This window comes from Bos taurus, chromosome 8 (assembly GCF_002263795.3).
Source record: "Bos taurus isolate L1 Dominette 01449 registration number 42190680 breed Hereford chromosome 8, ARS-UCD2.0, whole genome shotgun sequence".
Taxonomy (NCBI): Eukaryota; Metazoa; Chordata; class Mammalia; order Artiodactyla; family Bovidae; genus Bos; species Bos taurus.
In genome coordinates this window covers 60,421,255-60,442,989 of record NC_037335.1, presented here as the reverse complement: position 1 = coordinate 60,442,989, position 21,735 = coordinate 60,421,255, and the positions used below count along the sequence as shown (strand labels likewise).

Below are 21,735 nucleotides of genomic sequence, written 5' to 3'. Positions count from 1 at the left end.
TAGCTTTGACTTGCCATGGTCTTAATTCAAACTCATGGCATCCTTATTTTTTCAGTTCCACTGGTCAATTCTCTCTGTATTTCTTAGCTCAAATTCCTGGTCCATGGCCAGGCTAGGGATTGGCTGCCATGAATCACATGTCCACTCTAGTCCTGTCAGCTATGTGACAGTAGGTCACGTGACTCAAAACAAGTCTACAGGGGAGGGGTTGGAGGTATTCAGAATCTTGAGTTACCTAAGATGGGAACTCAGAGTTATTGATTACCTTAGTTACTGGTTAAGAATCAGGCATGAGCAACTTCCCTGGTGGTTAAGACTTCACCTTTCAATGCAGGGGATGTGGGTTTGATCCCTGGTCAGGGAACTAACATCCCATATGCCTTGGGGCCAAAAACATAAAACAAAAAACCCAGAAGCAATATTATAACAAACTTGATAAAAGATTTTAAAAATAGTTCATACCAAAGAAAACCTTAAGAATCAGGCATGAATCATATGGGAGTAAGATATTACACTAAAGATTTTATTGCTGTCCCTGGGTGAGATGAAGGGCACAGCAGAAGCCTGTGTTCACAACAGAGACCTTCAGGAAGCACGTCTCAAAGACTGGCCCGCACAGACTCCCAGCCCTGCTATCTCACTACCTGGAGATGTCATGATTTCAGGGACTCACAGCTTGGCCTTTCCCACCTGGACCACATGGAGTCCTGATTTTAGAGGACTTTGTATAGTTTGAGGCAAAATGCAGAGCTAAGTTAGCGCCTCTAAGCCCCCGCATGGGATATCTCTTTGGAACACTTGGGCCTGTGACACATTCCTGGAGGAGCAGCAGCGCAGCTGCAGTCACAGCTGCCAGGAACAGGCTGGGGCTCCCACCCTGTGTGGGGGGAGGGCACAGGCTGGAGGGCTTCCTCTGGGGACTCTGAGTGAGCTCACCCTCACCCCCGTGCTCACTGACTTCATCATCCAAGGCTGCTTGGCCAAGAGCCCAGGCAGAGTGAGGGGCTTTCTCCCAGAACAGGCCCCGGGCCACCAGGCAGAGTGGGGGATGGGTGAGTTGCAGGCCTAGCGCTGCTCCCCAGAAACCAAGGTGGTGGTGGAGGGGCGGCATAGAGAGCTCTGAAATGCCAGAGGATCTTTAGAAAAAGAGGGTGGGCCAAGGGTGGTGGAAGATAGAAAAATGCAAGGAAGTCAAGCTTTTTTCTCCATTTGTTCTTTGGCAATCCCACTAGAGAATTCCAGGAGGCGTGCAGATGACATCATGTCTTACAACTGAGAAATCTCAGTAATTCCGTGAAATGGAGTCCCTGCCTACCCTGTATTTCGGATGGAAACTGCTTTGTATTGACATGTTTAAAGCTGTATTTTTGTCACATTTAAATGAGGGTTTAATATTCTTAAATATCTACCAAAAGTAGATTACAATGCATGAAGGTCCCATAAGATGAACTTCACTTTCTCAGCATCACAAACAGTTGGAATACAGAAAGTCCAGGGATTAGGGATGGATATAAGTAAGGTACAAAAAAAGTTTGCTTTAAAAGTTTTTTAAAAAGTTTAAAAATTGAATTTTTCCCCTCAAAGTCCAAATAATTGCAGCTTAGGGACTCATCGAGATAAAGGCTTTGTATGCTCATTTCTTTGATGAGAATGATTTCATGCACAAGTGTCTAACCAAGTGTGTGTGCAAGAGACTCAGCATCACACACACAAGCACACACACCCACAGGGACAGGCACACAGCTGAGTTTTGTTGTTCTAGGCACTTCATATCCAAGTTCTTGAGTCTGCCACCTTCCCATTCCACTGGACAAATTACTTCTTTGGAGGCAGGACATTTTCCTCAAAGAAGCCCTGGTTGACGACATTCCCTGCTGGGAAGTATCTGGCCACCACAAAAGAGGACCCGTCACTTGCAGATGCCTTCCCCACTCCCATCTTCTTTGTATTCTTCCATACCATGGCTGTGAAGTGTCCTGTAGGAACAGGCATGGGGAGAGGGAAACAGGCTAGTTAGCAAAGCCTGGAGAATGGTGTTCCAAGGGACTCTTGAACTCCTGCACCATTCTGCCATGCGGGGGGAAGCTTGATCTTCAACTGCCAATCAGAAGGAGACACAAGACACTGACTAATTTTCTAACACATTGGGTGCTCTCAATCAGCCAGATAGACCCTACTCATCTCACTATCCAATGCTCAAAAGTTTCATGGTCTCCTAGAGATTATGGCAAAGCCCAGTGACCCCAACAATTAGAAGGTCACCCTACCTGGCACCTACTTCTACCCCTCGCCCCAAACCACACTTTCAAGGTCACCAACGATCTCTGTGTTCCTTCCCAGTGGTCACTGGTTGTCCTCATCTTACTTGACATCTCAGGAACATTAATAGAATAGATTCCTGCCCCTTTCAAAGGACTCTCCTCTTTTGGTTTCCTCTCTTGGCATTCACCCCACATCACTCTCTTCCTCCTCCTCTTCCATCTCACTTGTGAATACTGGAGGACCTGCATTTCCCAAGGTTCAATCCTGGGCTCTCTTTTCCTGTTGCCCTCTTCAGACAATTTCATCTTTCCTTGGCTCCCAAATATCTTTGTCCAGCCCAAATCTCTCCTCTGTGTTCCAAACACAACTACTTACTTGACATTTCCACTGGGATGACTCACAGGCATCTCAAATGTAACCTACCCAAACCTCACTCTTGATTTTGGTCTCTCCCGTTTCCATGACCAGTACCTCTGTGCACACAATCCTCAGGGTTGCTCTGCATTCCTCCTTCACCTTCATTTCCCCACAAACACTCATTCAATCCTGAAGAATCTAACTTCAAAATACATCTCTAGTCCTTTCATTCCCAAAACCATGGTCTCAAGCATGAACTTTTCTCACTTGCATCACTGTGATAGCCTTCGCCTGACTCTCCAGCATCTACCCTTGCTTCCTCAATTTACTTTCCATTGATGTAGCCAGAGTGATCATTTTGAGACATAGATCGTATCTGTTTACTTCTCTACTTAAAAATCCTTCCATTGCTTCTAGTTGCACCTAAAATGAAACTGAATGCTTTGGTCCAGTGGCCTCCTTTCCATCCCTTGAACACATCCGGATATTTCTTACTATGGAGCCCTTGCACGCACTGGCCACTGTATGCAATGCTCGTCTGATGACCAGTGTTTTCTTATCCCTTAGGTCTTGGCCCAGATGCCACTTGTTCAGAGAGGTCTTTCTCAGTCACTCTTATTTCCTGAACACCTCCCTCTCAAGATGGCCTTACTGTACTGTTTCCCCTCTCACAGCATTCTTACCATTTGCAGTGATATATTTGATTACTTGCGAAGCACTTGGCCCCTTCACTAGGCTATGAGCCCCATATGGGCAGGAACCAAACTGATTTATTTATCAAAGTATGTGCAGTACTTGGCACAGCCTGACACATGGAATGTGAAATAAAACTTTGTGGAATGAATGAATGAATGAATCAATGAAAGCATATGGAAGAACCAACTTGGACTAAGTTCTGCCGTCACTGAAAGTGCAGGCCTTGTATGTTTTGAGCTCTTTGAGACCCAGACAAGTTAGAGCCTCCTTCAGTTTCCTCTGCTCTCAGCCACATAGCTAAGTTCCTTCTCAAGCTATTGCTGGCCCCTCCAGATACTTCTGTGGCTGCTGAAGCTTCCCAGCATCATTCTCTCACTGCTCAGGCTGCCTGCCCCGCACTCACTGGTCTTTTCCAGCTGCTAACATAGCTTAGCCTCTAACTCTGCTCTTGTTTTGGCGTCAAAGAACTGATGCTGTAATGTACTCTTTGCTCAATGACCATAAATTCTCATCTCCTGGGAGCAGAGATCAGGAGTTCATCCTTTCCACCTTTACTGCTGAAGATTCAGAGAGATCCTTTGACAGGTCAGTGGGATATTTACTTCCATGTCACAGTATGGCATTCATTTTCTAAAAACAACCCTGAAGAGATTATGTTTCCTTTTTGAGAGCAGGCACCATATTTGTCTTCTTGACCAGTGGGCTTGGTACACAGTAGATGCTTAATTAATATCTGATGAAGAAAGGAAGAGACAGAGGGAAGGAAGAAGGAGAAAAATTGTGATCAGAGTAGCTAAGCTTCCCACTGGGTGGTTAAGAAAGAGGGTAACCACTTTATACTCATTAAGATGGATATTATTTTTTAAAAAAAAATAACATGTTATTTGTTGATGGGGATGATGGGGAGAAGCTGGAACCCTTTTGCTTTGCTGATGAAAATGTAAAATGGTGCAGCCACTGTGGGAGACAGTATGGCAGTTCCTAAAATAATTAAATATAGAATTACCATACGATCCGATGATTCCACTTCTAGGCATACACCCAAAAGAACAAAAAGCAGGGATTCAATATTTGCACACCAATGTTCATATTATTCATAATAGCTAAAAGGGGGAAAGAAAACACTGCCCATGGATAAACAATGTTGTTATATAAGTAGAATAGTCAAATTCGTGGAGAAAAGTAGAATAGTCGTTACCAAGGCTTGGGCAGGGGGTGTTAGGAAGGGATAGGCGTTATTGTTTAATGGGTTCAGAGTTTCAATTTGGAATGATGACAATGTTCAGGAGATGGACGGTGGTGACAGCCGCACAACAATATGCCTGTACTTAATCCCAGTGAACCGTGTGCTCAAAAATGGTTAAAATGGGGCTTCCCTGGTGGCTCAGTGGTAAAGAATCCGCCTGCCAATGCAGGAGATGTGGGTTTGATCCCTGGTCAGGAAAGATCCCACATGCCTTGGAGCAACTAAGCCCGCGCACCACAACTGCTGAGCCTGTGCTTCACAACAAGAGAAGCCGCTGTGATGAGAAGCCTGTGTATCCAGCTGGAGAGCAGCCCCCGCGCTGCAACTAGAGAAAGGCCCGTGTGGCAAGGAAGACACACCACAGCCAAAAGCAAAGCAAACAAAATTTTAAAAAATTATACAAAATGGTTAAAATGGTAAATTTATGTTTTAAGTGTGTTTCACCACACAATGAAGTAAAGGAAGGAGGGAAGGAGACAGGGCTGGTGTCCACACTCTCCAGTCAGGGAAGAGATGAAGTTCCCCACTGTGTCTTGTATTTGATAAGGACTAAATCAACATTCATTGATTAAACTGGTTTTCTCCTGTAGATGAACTCTATTTTTATAATTTAAAAATTTTATTTATTATTTTTATTGGCTTCACTGGGTCTTAGTTGGAACATGTGGGATCCAGTTCCTTGAACAGGGAACCTGGGCCCTTTGCATTGGGAGCTCAGAATCTTAGCCACTGGACGAGCAGGGAAGTCCTCATTTTTATAATTTTAAAATTTAGGCATTATTTCTTTGTCTACATCTCTAAAAGATTTGTGATTACTAAATTCTTTGTGAAAACAACCAAACATAAACACTAACCTCCGGGGCTGCTGTGATCTAATCAAAACAAGAATTAAAAGGAAACATTAACTACAGTTATGCATCCTGACCATTTACCCTTAAGCTCATGTTAACTGTTGCTCAATACACCCTGAGTCTCATCTCAGAAAAGAGGAAGCACTATTTTCCAATTCATCCTTGGTCCTTAAACTTTTAATCACATTTCTTTCATCTCCAGCTCTTCAGCAGCTTTGCCAGGTGTCACTGCTTCTATAGACTGTTTTTTCATTAAGGCTCACACCCTTTTGCCCACAAGCCTTTTCTCCAAGAGACCACATGCTCTGGCCACTGACCTACCCACTGTCTCCATCACCCAGACAAGGAAGAGCTGCCATTTATCCACTGGTTGCCAAGAAAATGATTACAGACGCCCTAACAGCAGGGTGTCTAGCCCTACTGCACACATGCACACTAGCAGTCTGAATGTCCATGGAAGCCCTTTCCAAACGATAAGACTAAGTCATCTTTCCTCTGACTTTGGAGGTTTCAGTCTGCACACAGATAATTAAGCCTGGGTATTTAGAGATGAATTAGAGAGGACACAACTTCCTTAGCAACCATCAGATACACACTGGTTTCTAACCCTAAATTACTAACAGCTTCCTTCTTTTTCTTTTTTTTCCCTAAAAGGATCACATCCTCTTTCCTGCTATGGACCCAAACTTTCCAGAATATACATCTGAAAAACACATTAAATAAGTTACAGTATATCCTTGCAAGAGAATAAAAGAGAAAGCTCTTTCCCGATTGATATGATACAATCTCTGTCAACCTGCTGTGTGAAGAAAGCAAGTGTGAAAGAGATCATCTACCTGACACCAGAGAATAATAAAAGGGAAAACCACAAATGTTGGTTCGAATGACTCTAAAGGATACACAGAAACTGGTATTACTGGTTGGGAGGCAAAGCGCTGGAAGTCAGGGATGGAAGGAAGACTTTCCACCTTATACAGCTTGCAAATCTCATGTCATATATCGTATTACTTATTCAGAATAAGTCAACAAGCCTATGCATTAAAAAAACAAACAAAATAAAGGAACTGCAAGAAGCTATTTCTCTCTACTCAGCAGAAACCGAATTTTGTCCTTCATCACAAGACTTTGACCTGGGTAGGGGAAGGGTGGGGTCAGGGATATTTTGAAGGCTCTTTCACCTACAACCTGGGCCCAGGTCAAGGACTCCCTGAACCATGATGCAGTGAGAAGCAGCTCCAGGGGTGGCTGACGCAGGGGGGACAGGCCTGAGCATCTTTAAGAGTCTTGTAAAACCCCCGCTTCTATCACCACCCAAAGCTGTGCTTCTGTCCAAGGGTCAGGCTCTGTGTGACCCCACGCACTGCCCACTGGTGCCTGGGATGGAGTAGGGGCTGTTGGCTCTAGGCTTTTCCTCTTGAGGGATGGGAGATGTAGGATAACAGACAAGACAGAGGGTCAGTGATCATGGAAAGTTGAGACCAATCCCCAGCTCTGACACTTGAGAGATTCCTACCTTGCAGCAGGGACCATGGAAAAAGCATCAGATTGAAGATAGAAGGTAAAGAGAAGTCTTTTCCTCTTTCTGGGCCTCAGCTTCCTCCTCTGCAAAATGGGTGGAATAAAGTCCCACCTCCAAAAGGTATTGCAGGTCACGTGGCCGTGGAGGTGGAGACGCTTTTTACTATCAAGTGGTGTGTACACACGAGCAACACCAATAACTTGCTCTGACACATGTGTGATTGCTCGTGAATCTTGCTCACAGGATGAAATAAAACATCTTCTGGACATTGATCTTTATGAAAAGAAGACCAAGTTCTGCCTACACATTGTTAATCACTGTTAGGAGGTTGTCATTGTTCCTGCTTCACCTCTCAAATCTAATTACCACAGAACCAGCAGTTCTCTCCCAGGGCCTGGCTGCAGTCTCCTGGTCCTGCCCCACAGGACTGAGAGGAAACGCCTCGGTTCAGATGCTGCTATCTCTACCCACACGATTGCAAGAACCCCTGCCCCAAAGGGTAAGCGCAAACCACAGGAAATGGTGACTGGCTCTGAGAACATGTCACTTCCTGCTTCTGAAGAGTCCTGCAGAGGGTGGGAGGCTGTAAGTGTCTCCACCCATGGGTGGGATGGGGTTGGGTAGAGGAATAGCAGGATGGACAGAGAATCCTCTGTTCAGTTCCTCTGGTGCCTTCTGGTCAGAGGAACTCCCAGCTCCTTTGAAACCATCCTGGGCCCTGGGTGGACGTGAGTCAGTTCTGAGGAAAGACGAGCCTGGTGAGGCCTGTGAGGGGCAGGGGGAACCCAGAGCGGCTGCTCAGGGCTTTGGTAGGCTAACCATTCGCTGCTCACATGGAGGTCCATGGGAAAGTCTGGATGGTCCCGTGGCCGGCTCCCTGTGTCTAAATCCCAGCTCTCAGAACATCCCATAGAGGCCACCACCTTGGGCCTCTCCCTTGGGGACAGGGAAGGACAGGGTGCTGACCCAAGGTCATGCAACTCATAGTGCCAGAGCTGAGACTAGATCCAAAAATCTCTGCATTCCAAGCTCACCTGAACCACAGACTAGTGTGTAAAGGAGAAGGGAGAATACTGGGACATTGTGGGGAGGGGCTGGGGGAGGATGTGAGGGCAGGAGGGAGGAGGGTGTTAAGACCAGGGCAAGAGTCAGTGGCTCAGCAGTTTTCCTGATGGCCCCAGGAAGCCACTGGCAGTTTAATCAGAAGAGCAGCATGGACAGAGAAGGTCTTAGAATACTCTGGCTCCTGGAGAGCAGGCCCAGAAGTAGGATGACAGATGACAAGTGCTGAGGTACCACTCCTGAAAAGACACACTCAGCAGCTTTTACAGTCCACAGCCTGTTCATGCCATACTCCAGTCATCTGAAGAGCGCTGAGCTGCTGGGGCAGGAACCCGCAGCTTGGGTGCTCTTGGATGGAGGAGTGTGTTACGTGTGTGTGTGTGTGTATGTGTGTGTTTTCGAAGAGGTGGGGATGGTTTTGCCCTCTGGGCAAAGTCAAACCAGAGAAATATGGAAGTAAAACAGAAGGAAAGTGATTGATTTTTAGGGGGTTAGTTCCTCTGTAGTCAGACCCAGACTACAACCCCACCCCGGGCCAGGTCACTGCTGTGTCCACATCACTCACCTGTCCCAGAGGTGAAGCCAGGCTGCTGAAAGTTGTAGTTCTTGATCTCACTGTACCATCTATCAGCTACCTCCTTTCCTGTAAGGAGAAGACACTGCTGACAACTCAGCAGCAAAATTAACTGACTCCCTATTCCTTCCATCTCCCATTAGCCCCGAAGCACCCATCCCTCAATCAGACATTTCATGAAGCACCAACGGGCTGACATGGGGACTCTTGCCCGTGAGCACATCCAGGCTGAAGGGAGGGCCTTCTTGGGGGTTGGGAAGAGCCCTGACCTGAGGTCAGGGGACCTGCATCGTGTCCCTGCCCTGCAACCAATTCGCTGTGCAATCCTGGGCAAAGCCTGCCCAGTTCTTCTGGGCCTCTATACAACAGGCCTGAATGCAACATACTCCAAGGGCTTCTAACAATGCTGTGAGCTTTCCGGAGACTGCCCTCATCCCACCACAACTCTTGCTCCTGAAACATCCACAGGAGGAAGCGTAATTGGGCTGGTGGGTCAGGGTCTCTGCTGCAGGCAGAAGGGCCCTCTCCTGGAGCATCCACTGGTCACAGGATTCCCCTGGGAGCAGCTGAACTCAGGGCCAGAGAGCTAGGAGCCTTGGGCCTCAGGGCAGTAAGTCTTGAACTTTAACAAGTGCACGAATCACCTGGAGCTTTTGTTAAAACACAGCTTTGGACTCCGGCAGATCTAGGTAGAGCCTTGAGTCTGCACTGCTAACACATTTCCAGGTGATGTGGCTGATCCATGGACCACACCTGGAGTGGCAGGGCCTCTGAGAGCAGTGGGAAGTTTTTCAAAATTACTGATGCCTGATACTGATTGTATCAGTGTCTCTGGAGGAGAGATCAGGGTCCAGCCAAGATGGGAAACTGCTGCCCTAGAGACCACCCACCCAACCCCTCTCTGTAGGGATGGGGACACTGGAGCCAGGAAGGGTAGCAGACTTGCTCAAGGCTCCACGGGGAGCCATCGTGAGGCTGGGAGGGAGCCTCATCTCCTGCTGGCTCTTTCCCGCCCCCCTCCCTTCTCCCCATCCAGGCCCACAGCCTGAGCCTGGGGAGGGTCTGCAGGCCTTGGGCTCCACCCTCCTCAGGGGCAGGCCCATGCTTCTCGTGGAGAGCTCTGCCTGGAAACATAGAGGCTGCCCAGGGCCTCCCTGGGGAACCCCCAGGAATGTGAGGCCAGGGAGGGAACAGTCATTCTCCTGCAGGGGAGGGAGGCGGTCAGAGCGCGAGGTGGCTCTCTCCAGCATTTTTCCTAAAAAGCCACGCCAGCCCTGTCAGAGCCAGGAAGCTCCACAATGTTTGGTCAGTGTGGTGGGATCACCATCCAGGCTGTGACCTTGGGTGAGGAATTGCCTTTCCCGTTATTATTACTTTGTCCAACATGGAAAAAAGCTCTATTGCACTTTTCTCATGAAAACAGTTAATACACGAGCACTGAAAAGACTTTTAGCAGAACATGAGGAAAGTAAAATTCTTCTGTAACTGGGGATGCTGCAGTGCCCACAGGGTCAGGCTGAGACTCAGCACACAAACAGTCTTTCCCCCGCCCCCACTCTCAGCTGGGAGTTCTTTTCAAGGGAGTGCGGGGGCGGGCAGTCTGACTCATCTCTGTGTCCCTGGCACCCCTCACAGGCCTGGCCCTGAGCTGGCCCCTGGAGCCCTTGTGGTGAACTGCAGTCAGCCCCTGGGGGCAGATAGAGAGCTCTGGGGTTCTTTTCCCTTTCTGGGCAGGTAGCGGCATCATGGGGGCACTATGAGGGCACTGGGGCCAGGAGGAGCCTGAACACTGGATGTCCCAGGCCCGGCTCAGGCAGTGGGTGGGGGGCTGAGAAATGACCCACCTGTCTGATCGTAGGATGCCCATGCCAAGTTCTCTCCACACTGGCCACGACTGGACTCTGGGCTGTGCTTGAGGATCCTCGTGCTGGCCAGGGCCTCTGAATACCTGCAGGAGTCCATGGTGCTTCCTTAGAGTGCGTACAGCCTGGGGAAGCCTCAAAAGTAGGAGCCCTAACCTAGCGTGGCTGAGCTTCCGTCCCTGCCCTGAGGCTCGTGGAGGCAATCGGGAACATCACACCTGCATCGCTTCTAAGCCCCTGCTCCAGTTCCACTTTACAGAGGAGCAAACTAAGGCTCAGAGGAACAATGGGACCCACCTAGGTAAATGGCAGAGGGGCTATTCAAGTATGGCTGTGTTTGCCCCCCAAGCCCACATCTCTCCTGCATCCTAGCGCCCATCCATGACTGCGGCAGCGGCAGCACCATGAAGGGCCTTGGGCACTGGGGGGCACTCACTGCTGAGCCTCCCGGTTGAGCTTCTTGCAGAGCTTCAGTGGGGGGACACCATGCTGCTTCCGGTACTCATTGTGGGCCTTCAGGACCTCGTCGTTAAACTGCTTGGAGGCTGCAAGGAGTTCAAGATGGAGACCATCTCAGTGAGGAGAAAAGAGCCACAGGAAGTAGGAAAGTACCCTGCAGGCTTCAGAGCATGGCCCAGCTCAGACCTGAGGCCACAGGGCCAGGCTTGCTGCCCCAATCTCTGCACACCAACACCCCCAGGACTGTGTAGGGCCCCATGGGCCATGTAAGGTATCTGGGTCTTTATTCATGACAATGGGAAGTGACTGACTGAGGGAAGGGAGGTGAGCTAAGGAGACCTCTGTTTCTGGAAGACCTTGCTGGCTGCTGAGTGGAGGATGGGCTGGAGGTGCAGAGCAGATGGAGAGGGGGGTGCTGGACAGGGAAGAGCAGAACATCTGAAAGAAAATGTGTGAAGGAGACTGGATATCTCAGATGGGACCTATGGTGCATGCTAGGGGAGGACTGGGAAGGGCTGGAGTAGGGAGCTCAGAGAGAACAGGCCTGGCTGGAGTGCAGGGGTACCTGCACTGCCCCAAGACAGAGGGACAGATGGAGAGAGGAGGACTGACCAGGGCAGGACAGCATCAGGAAGTGGAGAGAGGGGAGAGTGTGGGAAAGAATGCTGTGGGGGTGGGGGGGGGCAGGGCAGGGTGTGTTCAGCTGGCTCAGCAGGTGAAGGAAGGTGTGCCCAACTGGGTCACAACCTCAGAAGGGGCAAAACCAATGGGGCTGGAACTGGGAGGGGAGAAGTGGTGAAGTCAAAGGTAGGCCAGGTCAGTAGTGGACAGAGGTCATATCAATTCGAATCTGAAATGGAACTTCATCTATCCCACATCCTCCATCCATCTCTCATCCATCCACCTATTGATTCATGATGTAAGTAGCAGCATCCAATCACCCATCTATCATCCATCCAACCCCAACTCATCTATCTGTTCATCTGCTCTCCGAGTGTGTCCGCTGTGCCAAGTCCCATACCATACGCCAGAGGTTCGGACAAGTTAGCTATGTCCTTCCCTCAAAGAGCTCATACCCAGAAGGGACAGAGTCTTGAAAACAACAGCCAACAGTGTGGCAGGGTCAAGGTGCAAGTGAGCACAGTTCAAGAGGAACTTGGAGAAAAGCAGCCTAACATGGTTAGGCCTGATTTGAGGCCCCGCAGATGTCTGAACAGGAGCTGGTTAGGCTAAGACTCTGAATGTGCTGACCTCAGCCTTAGGAGTCTGGGAGGACCCCCTGCCATCACCATGGAAATGGTTGAGTTATGTGTGAGGGCCACAGGGGGGTCCATAGAACTGAGCTAGTCCCCTCTGGCAGGAGCCTGTCCCTGAAGCCTACTGTGGGCAGAGGGTATAAACCAGAGGATGAGAGAAGCCTCCCTCCATCCACTGGCCCAAGTCACCATCACCAGCCACCTTTCTCCTCCTCTGCGGTCTTTTCCTCCAGAGGCCATGGAGATTAACCAGCAGGGGTCCTCTTCCCCTCTCTCAGCCAGATCCCTCAAGTCTCCCGGGCCTTCAGATTGAATCCCATTGGGTCGCTAGGGGACTTGAGGGAAGAAGACCCAGGGCTTGCCCTCCAGAGCTTTGGGCTAGACACTGACCAGGAGAGGGAAGGAAACTGCAGGCCATGCCAGTGGTGGGCAAGTGGTCACAACCTCCACACTCTGGGAACTGGTGGGGCAGTCTGGTGGGGTCCAGTCATAGTAATGGGGAGTGGGACAGGGTGGGAAAAGGGTGCCAAATGCCAGGATCTGGGAGGTCTGGATTGACAGGCAGAGATGGGGAGATGCTGTGACAAAGGCATGTAGGTGAAAACCATGGCCATGGTAACAAGTCATAAGGCAGAGGGTGGAGCTACCACCTAAAGTCCTCAGCCCACCGAGAGGGAAGGTGCTGTTGAATGAGTACAGAGTTTCAGATCTGCAAGATGAAAAAGTCCTGGAGATCTGCTTTACAACACTGTGAGCACACTTTACTAAAAAGTGGTCAAGATGGTGAATTCTATGTCATGTGATTTTTACCAGAATTAAAAAAAAGATTTTGGGGGACTTCCCTAGTGCTCCAGTGGCTAAGACTTGGCACTCCCAACGTGCAGTGGACAGGGAACTAGAACCCACATGCCACAACTAAAGATCTCATGTGTCACAACTAAGACTCAGCACAGACAAATAAATATTAGAGAAAAAATTGGGGTTTCACATGTTACTCTGGATAATGGAGTCACAGAGGCTTTTAAAGAATATCTCAGGTGGAAGTGGCAGGAATCACAGCAACTCATGGGAACCACACTGGAGCCTCACTAACAGGACGCTAAGGAGTCACCAGGGTGGCATGGTGGCCAGAAATCCATGGGCTCCTGGGCGATGTGCTGCTTGCCCTGCACAAGCCAGTGTCCAGCTGCAATTCTTCACCCAGCCCAGCCCCCACCTTGCATTAGAGTCAGTGACAGTCTGAAGTGTGTACAGAGGTGGTGATGAGGTGAAGAAGGGGCTGGATATGTGGTCACATAAGGGATGGTAGCAAGAACTAGAGAAGATCAGACTTTGGAAGATGCAGGACAGGGCCCTGCTGAATTCTGGGGCCCCACAGGGCAAAGTTGGGAACAGTGGGTGGAAAGGCAGGATGACAGATTTCAGCTCAGCCTAAGAAAGATCTCTGTCTCCATCAAAGCTTTCTGAAGACTGAATGTGCTACCTCACATGGTAGTGAGCTCTCCAGCACGGGGGCATACAAGCAGGTGATGCCTCTCAGAGGAATTCAGGCAACAGAGGCCCAGTCAGATGACTTTTAAGTCACTTCCTATCCTGAGGGTGAGGGTGAGAGGAGGCAAGATGACCGACTGACCCCGGACTTCCAGGAGTTCAGTGTGTGTGTACACGCGAGGGCGAGTGTGGATGCACACAAAGTAGCAGAGGGGCTCTGAGTGGCAGGCCTGGCTAGGCCCGTCCTGCAGTCCCTTCCAGCTCTATGTACCAGGCAGGCCACGGTGGGACACCATGAGAGAAGCATGGGACTGAGTGGCACGGGCAGTGGTGACCACGGATGTATCAGGGAGGGCTCCCTGGAAGAGATGAGGAGGAGGCAAAGGTGCAGAAAGGGCCAGGATTGCAGGCGTCTGGTATAAATTGTGCTGTGAGAAAGAAGTGGAGTTAAGGGGAATGGGTGGGTCACTAAGGCAAAGCCAGTTTAAAGATAGCCCTGTGTGATACAATGGACCCTGGACTGCTCAGGCCCTGACGTCTCCTTGGCAGAGAGGGACATATTAGGCTGCTAAAAACTAGGTCACTGCATTCCCAGAACGCGGGAAGTACTGAAAGTAGTGAAAGTTCCAGCACCAGGGTTTCTAGGAAGGAGTCAGCAGGGTCGCCCTCTCTCCCTGCCACTGACTGGAAAGACTGGGGGCCCTATAACCACACCCCTGGCTGACGCAGGGGTTCCCTCCCACCACAGCAGCCAGTCCCAGCCCAGGTGGGACTGAGCAGAACCGAGCCCCACGGAGGCAAGATACCTCCCAGTGACCACACCCAGCAAGAGACACACCCACTTCTGTAAAAAGACCTGAGGACAGATAAACATCAGAAAAAGAGGCCTCAAAGAAAACCCACCCATCCCCGCATCAGGCAGGGAGAGACCTCAGAGCCATCCCACGATGGGGGAGGGAGGGTTATGGCTTCATTTTGTAGGAGGGCAAAAGAGCATTCCCAGGTGGCTTAGCAGTTAAAAAAAAAAAAAAGTCCATGTGCCAATGCAGGAACCACAGGAGACGTGGGTTAGATCCCTGGGTTGGAAAGATCCCTAGAGGAGGACATGGCAACCTACTCCAGTATTCCTGCGTGGAGAATCCCATGGACAGAGGAGCCTGGTGGGCTACATACAGTCCAGGGGGGTCACAAAGAGTCAGATGCGACTGAGCACACACGCTCACAAACTGAGGCTCAGAGAGGTCATACAGCCCTAGGGTACCAGCCTGGAATGAGGGAGGGCCTTCCTTTTGCTTGTTGGCCAACCATTTCTGGGTGCCAGGCCTGTGCATCATCTGATTTACTTTTCACCACCTTTGCTGGAGCTTTCACCATTGTACCCATTTTTTGGATGAAGAAATAGGCTCAAGAACATACTCTGTCCACATTCCCACAGATGGTCTAGGGGTAGGCCCACGAGGAGGGGAACCCCGCCCTGAACCCCAGCCCACTCCAAGGGTCACCAGACAGAGGAAATCACTGAGAAAAGGGGGCCACCAGACCCAGGAGGAGCATCAGTCCCAGTGAGGTTGACAGCTGCCTTCAAATCTTTGAGGAGAAAGAGGAGGAAGAGGGAAGAGAAGAAAAGAACTAAGATTTCTCAAGAGCCTCCTCTGTGCTAAGCCCTTTGTAGACAGACCTGCCCAAGTCGTCCCAGAGGAAAGCCAGGGGCTCTGGAGTAGAAGCTCCAGGGGGCACAACTGGGGCTTAAGGTCAGAGCTGCTGGAAGGGTCTGCCTGGGCCTGGCTCCTGCAGCCAAGGGGTGGGGCAGGCCAGGGCATCTCTGCTAGGTGGAAGACAAAGGCGTCTTGGGTAGGGGCTCTCAAAGGTCCTTAGGGCAGAGCTTCTAACTATGGAATAGACTCTGAGGAGGTCCGTGCCTCTCCTCCCTCACAACTGTTGGCTGAAACAGGCCCCTCCCTCAGCATTCGTCCTCTTCTGGCCTCCCAGAGCCCAGCTGACTCATTTCTCAGCCCTCTCCCAACTCCGCATCAAAGAGGCCCAGGACCGGCAGGGGCCAGAGCAGGAATTATGAACAGGCCCCTTCTGTCCCTTGGCAAGAGGCTAGAAAGCCGTTGGGGCAAAGCTGGTTTTGCTAGTTTATCAGGAAGGAAAGAATAAAAAGTTGATTTAAAAAAATAAAAAGAATGAGTTCCAGATGGGTAGCTTTTTCAGCCTGGGTTCCAGGAAATTCAAGAGGTAAATCCCAGCTCTGCCTTTTATTAGCTGTGTGATCTTGGTAAAGTTGCTAAATCACTCTGTGCCTCATTTCTTCCATACACAAAATGAGGATAACAGTATCTACCTCACAGGGTTGTTGTGAGAATTAAATAAATCAATCTTTGTAAATGCTTTAGATCAGATCTGGAACAGAGTGAACAAACTATAATTCAACTAAATGTCACCTATAAATCATTACTGTTGGGCAGAGACCCATTAGCCTCCTGGCTTTGTGGGGAACTCCCCTCCCTGATTTTAATGGGAGCAGGGCTGCTGGTATTTAACTTGGTCTTTGATGACCTTTTTCAGTACCTCTGAGCTCAGGTACTTACTGAGTGAAAAAGTGAGCACAAGAGCAGATGAATGAGATTCTCATACCAGCCCTGGGGAAGCCTGAGGACATGATTCTTCTTTATAGACAAGGAAATTTTGGTCTTTGGGAGGACATGTGACTTGCCTGAGGTCACACGGTGAGTCCACACTGGACATTCAGATCCAAGAATGTCCCTCCCTTGCCCTGGATCTCACACTTTCCACCTTACATACTTCTTTCTGTCCCTAAGCGAGAATGACAAAGATGTCCCAGGGTATGCCTTAGGCTGCCCCTGTGTGAGCGGATGATGGTCACAGAAACTGAGGGAGGCAGGGCAGGGAGAGCGCTTGTTCTGCCAGAAGAGAGGCGGTCTCTCTCCAGTCCTGCCCGCCGCCACCCAGGCCTGCTTGCCAGCACGCTGCCCTGTTTCCTCATCTGTGTAAGAAGGAAGGCTGACATCTGTGGTTTTCAAAATAGCTTCAAAGCAGGGAAACCCTTTTTTGAACCTTTCTTTAGAATCAACAGATGAAAACAAAACTGTGGGGACTAACCTGCCCACGTGGCCTTCCCCTGCAGAGGTGTGAAGGCCCTGCTCTGTAGAAAATTCCTGGATAATTTGGTCCCTGGAGGTCTTTCTGCTCTGATGACCTCGGGCTAGGAGATGTGGATTGAGGGACAGTAAGATTCTTAGCGATAGAGAGTGTGTGGTTGTCCTTCAGGGCTGGAGTCCAGGCTGAGAAGCAGGGTGACAAATGATCAGTGTGGCAGACAGGTCAGCACCCAGCTGGGAAGTCAGAGAACTGGGTGCAAATCTGTTTGTCCAGGGTGTGAGCTTGGGCAAAGTACTCAATCTCTGTAAATCCATTCAGCTGATAATAAGGGCCTCATAGGCTGTTATAAAAGTTGATAACACATATGAAACACCCAGCTTCAAGCCTGGCACACAGTAGGAGCTGAATAATTGGCAATTGCTATTATTAGGGACCATATTAGAGGCTTCCACTGAGCCCCAGGCTGTTTCTTTTCTCTGCTCAGCTACAAACTGAAGCCCAGCAGGAAGATGTGGGCCAGGGACTGGACCTAGGAGTCTCTGAACACTGGACTTCCAGAATTTAAGCTGTGTTGGTTATGAGACACTTTTCCAGCAATGCCCACTACCCCAGTAGCTCTGCTGTATATCTGAGGTTAAAGATTAAAAAGAGATGGGCTCCCATGGAGTGATGAGGAAATTGAGGCCCAGAAGAGGCAAGCTCCTTACGAAGGTCTTTATGGAACCACAAAGGGCCCCTCTGTGGATGCATGTCTGTGATGCTGCCTGTCCTTTGGGCACAGACAGTCTCAGGCTGGTAGCCTGGAATGACAAGTTTAGGCCTGCGTAACCCAGGAAAGTAATTGTCTCTTGCGGATCCTTAGGGGACCCGGATACTATCCAGGGGGCTCAGAGTCTTCGGAAGGAGATGAATAGAATGCATGTGGCTAAGGGCCAGTATTCTGGAAGGTCGCCAGGTCTGAGGAGGTTAACGATAGGAAGGGGGCGGAAACTGCCTGAACCGGCTCTAACTTGCTTTCTGCCACCATCCTGGAGACTCTGCATCTCCAGTCCTAGAAGGTGTCATCACTTTCCTGCATCCAGACTCACACCGCTGACCTTTCCTTCTTATTCACAAGTTAGTCACCAAGTCTGCTTGAGGCTGCTGCTGCTGCTGCTAAGTCACTTCAGTTGTGTCCAACTCTGTGCGACCCCATAGACGGCAGCCCACCAGGCTCCCCTGTCCCTGGGATTCTCCAGGCAAGAACACTGGAGGGGGTTGCCATTTCCTTCTCCAATGCATGAAAGTGAAAAGTGAAAGTGAAGTCATGCAGTTGTGTCCAACTCTTTGCGACCCCATGGACTGCAGCCCACCAGGCTCCTCCATTCATGGGATTTTCCAGGCAAGAGTACTGGAGTGGGGTGCTATTGAGGCTACCATCTTGAAAATCCATCCCCACTTCTTCTCCAGTCCCTTAGATGTTTCTGTTATCTCTTGCTTGAGTAACTGCAACAGTTTCTCCCTGATCTCTACCTCCACTCTCTCTCCATCTGATTCACCCTCCACCCTGGAACAATTCTGGTCCCGCAGCTTTTAGATCAACACCTTTCAGTGGCCCCCCAGGTCTCATGGAGAAAGTCCAAAGTTCCAAGACACTCGAGAGTCTGACCATCTCTTCCAAGAATCTTCACTGGATGCTTGGGAAAGAGATCCACCCCCCACCCCCAACACACCACAAGCTCCCACTGCTCTTCACCTGCACCTGTCTTGTGGCATGGATCACTTTCCACCTCTTGCTAGAGTGTAGTGCCTGTCTATCCCCCAACCAGCTTTCTGATGCATTTCATAATCCACACAAACACTCCTAAGGGCAGGGGCCATGCCCTCTGCAGCACTAGGTCTGCAGGTTGATACAGAGCTGACAGATGATGGAAGGGAAGAACAAGGGAGAGAAGGAAAGATGAAGGGGGGGAAGGAAAAATGGAGGGAGGGAGAGAGGGATGGATGAACAGAGAAAAATGGGCATTCAGCAGTTCTGGAAAACGGTTTCTTAGGAAAGAATCCAGAAACAACTGATTAGAATGTAGCTTTAGATAATTTGTGGACTTTCTCCTAATCTGTAGAGAATGGGACTTCCCCAGATAGGAATTTCAAAGGGTCCTCTCACATCTGCCATGCTCTCCCCTACCCCCCACTAGCCAACGGCATAATAACTATGCCACCTTTCCAGTCTGCAAAAGACCCTGGGGATGATACGGGCCATCTTCTTTGTATAAATGAGGAAACAGGCACAGAGAAGGAAAGGGCTTTGCTCAAGATCACACAGCAAGTGGTTAGCAGAGCCAGGGCTGAAAGCCAGAGCTGCCACTACAGATAAGGCAGGCTAGGCCCAATGCCAGAGAAAGTCACTTATTCCAACACTGGTACCTCAGAAGTAGAGGACAGATTCAGGAAGAGACCCAACCTTAAACCATCTGAGGCTGACAACCTCAATTTTCCATGAAGTGGGGCTTTTGAACTCTGTTCAAAATCTTTCATTCAAAAGCCTCCTGTGAGGCACGAACTATACTGAGATAGACACGGCTCCTGGCTGTCAGAAGTGAGGAGTTGGTGGGGAGCAGGTTTTTGGTTGGGTAGAGTCCCAACCTGATAGCTGGGAGGGCTGCAAGGAAGAAGACACCAGGTCAGGAATCGGGGTGCGTACTAGTATAGGTGTTGAGCCTAGAAGGATGGGGAGGATTTTCAATTTCACCGAAGTGGGAGAGGCAAAGTGGTGGTGGTGGTGAACGCTGGGAAGGGGAACCCAGGGGAAGGATCCAGTGCCATAGCTGAGTGCAGAGGCAAGAAAGGGGTGATGGCCAGCCCCTGAGAGCCCCACGGTAGAGCTGAAGAGTGTGTACTCTTTCAGACTATGGGATGGAAGTTGTTCGGGAATAACAAGAGGAGATCTGGGTTTTAGAAAGTTCACCGTGGCAGCCACGGTGGTGAGGCTGGGCAGCGGACAGGTCAGAGAAGAGGGAAGCCGTTGTGTGTACTCCTGTGTAGCCTGAGTCTGGCACGGGGTGGGAGGGGGGTGCTTAGAGGAGAAGGCACAAAGACAGAAGAAAAGGATGCTCAGAGCTGTCTTTCGCAGGGTTGGTCCGGGCAAGCTGCTTTGCATCAAGAGATGTTGTCACAGTTCTGTGGCTTTTTCCAACTCTAACCCTGTCCTGAAACAAAGCAAAAGCCACGCCTTGGCCGGACTCAGCGCTAATCCCATCAGCGCCTGGAAGCCCTCCCTGACGCAATCTCTGGCTCGCAGACAGGAGGACCCTCCCTCTGTCTCGCTTTCGCTCCCTCTCTCCCGGTGGCCCGACGGCCACCTCGGCTTCCTGGCTGCCCCGGAAACTGCCAGCTCTGTGAGCCCCTCCATCCCGCACCCTGTGGTCCCATAGCGCGGCCAGAGCCGCGTCGCCCCGGCGGAGGTGGTCGACCCACTGCCCCTGGGGATCCAGCCAGCTTCGGAAAGAGTGACAGAGAGGACCTCGGAGCCCCGAGCCATCACCGCACCCCGGTCCTGCTGGCCCGGCGGGCTCACCTGATTTGCCCATGGCAGGCTCTGCACGCTGCTCCGCTCCCGCTGCGCTGCGCTGCGCTCCCTCCCGGCCCAGCGCCGTTCAGAGCTGAGGAGGAGGCCTGGCGGCTGCAGCCCCTCCCCCGGCGCCGCCCGGCCCCCGCCTTATATGGCAGTGGCAGCTGCAGGAGGAGTTGCCTGGGGTCATCCCGCCGGCTGCCTGGAGGAGGCACCGCACCCCGGCGCCGCGCGGGCCTCTCACCGACTCCGGAGAAATTTGCCCAGCATGGGGCCGCTCAGAGCTCTCCAAGTGCGGACGGGAGCCCAGGCTACTGGCCCCGAGCTGCCCCTCTCCGGAAACCGAATGGGGGTGAGGAGGGAAGCCCGCGCTTCCTACACAGTTGGTAGATGCTCAGAGACTGATACGCTAAGGGTTCCGCAGGGCTTATTGTCGGGGAGTGAAGGACGGTTCCGACCCGCATCACCAGGGCTTGGTGCTCTCCCTGCACCGGCCTGACCCCAACAAACCCCTGAGGCCCCGGGCTCCGATGTACGTCTTGTCCTCTCTGCAGCACACACCCTCTGGTGCGGGTCTGGGTTGGATCTGGGCACTTCCCAACACTCCCCTTCCCCGCGTGGCCGTCCCAGGGAGGCTTCTGCAGAGGCTTCTTCCCCTGTCCTCTGTCCCTCGTTGCCTGTCAGACCAAGCCAAATCCCCCACCCCTGAAGTCTGGGGGCAGACCTGTCTCCTCAGCTTCCTAACTTCATCCCATGCTCCAGTCAAATTAGACTTATGAGGTGGGGGGTTGGGAGCCCTCGCCGAGTGGCTTGCAGATTCTTAAGAGTCTTAGATCCCAGACCAGGGATCAAACCCAGCCCATGGCAGGGTCCAAACCGCAGATTCCCAACCACTGGACTGCGAGGGAATTACTCAAACTAAAAAAACTAAGATCATGGCATCCGGTCCTATTACTTCATGGCAAATAGATAGGGGAAAAGTGGAAATATTGGTAGATTTTATTTTCTCGGGCTCCAAAATCACTGCGGATGGTGACTGCAGCCATGAGTGACTGCAGCCATGAAATTAAAAGATGCTTGCTCCTTGGAAGAAAAGCTATGACAAACCTAGACAGCATATTAAAAAGAAGAGACATTATCTTACTGACAAAGGTCCAAGTAGCCAAAGCTATGGTTTTTCTAGTAGTCATGTATGGATGTGAGAGTTGGACTATAAAGAAAGCTGAGCGCTGAAGAATTGATGCTTTTGAACTGTGGTGTTGGAGAAGACTCTTGAGAGTCCCTTGGACTGCAAGGAAGATCCAACCAGTCCATCCTAAAGGTGATCAGTCCTGAGTGTTTGTTGGAAGGACTGATGGTGAAGCTGAAACTCCAGTACTTTGGCCACCTGATGTGAAGAGCTGACTTATGTGAAAAGATCCTGATGC

General features: G+C 50.6%; 1 protein-coding gene and 1 long non-coding RNA gene across 3 annotated transcripts; one reads left to right on the top strand and one right to left on the bottom strand.

Annotated features, from left to right (window-relative positions):
* Positions 1-1,531: 1,531 nt before the first annotated feature.
* GLIPR2 (GLI pathogenesis related 2) lies at positions 1,532-20,401 on the bottom strand. Of its 2 annotated transcripts, NM_001076112.2 has the most exons (5): positions 20,315-20,381; positions 10,866-10,974; positions 10,412-10,515; positions 8,559-8,636; positions 1,532-1,976 (listed from the first exon to the last, which is right to left on the bottom strand). In NM_001076112.2, the coding sequence occupies exons 1-5, from the start codon at positions 20,325-20,327 to the stop codon at positions 1,816-1,818; spliced, it is 465 nt and encodes a 154-aa protein (NP_001069580.1). In that variant the 5' UTR covers positions 20,328-20,381; the 3' UTR covers positions 1,532-1,815. The 2 variants fall into 2 exon arrangements, with proteins under 2 accessions (NP_001069580.1, XP_024851638.1); XM_024995870.2 differs by lacking the exons at positions 8,559-8,636; positions 10,412-10,515 and having other exon boundaries at positions 1,910-1,976; positions 20,315-20,401.
* On the top strand, positions 1,976-6,489 carry LOC101905239 (uncharacterized). Its single transcript, XR_009495589.1, has 2 exons — positions 1,976-3,900; positions 6,067-6,489. It is a non-coding gene; the product is annotated as an uncharacterized lncRNA (long non-coding RNA).
* Positions 20,402-21,735: the final 1,334 nt, after the last annotated feature.

Bases quoted from the DNA above. Each gene is read 5' to 3' on its own strand.
- GLIPR2 (NM_001076112.2), bottom strand. The intron at 10,516-10,865 runs GTGAGTGCCCCC...GGACTCCTGCAG, and splicing joins CTCAACCGGGAGGCTCAGCA to GTATTCAGAGGCCCTGGCCA. The intron at 1,977-8,558 runs GTGAGTGATGTG...CTGTTCCTACAG, and splicing joins TGGCTTCACCTCTGGGACAG to GACACTTCACAGCCATGGTA.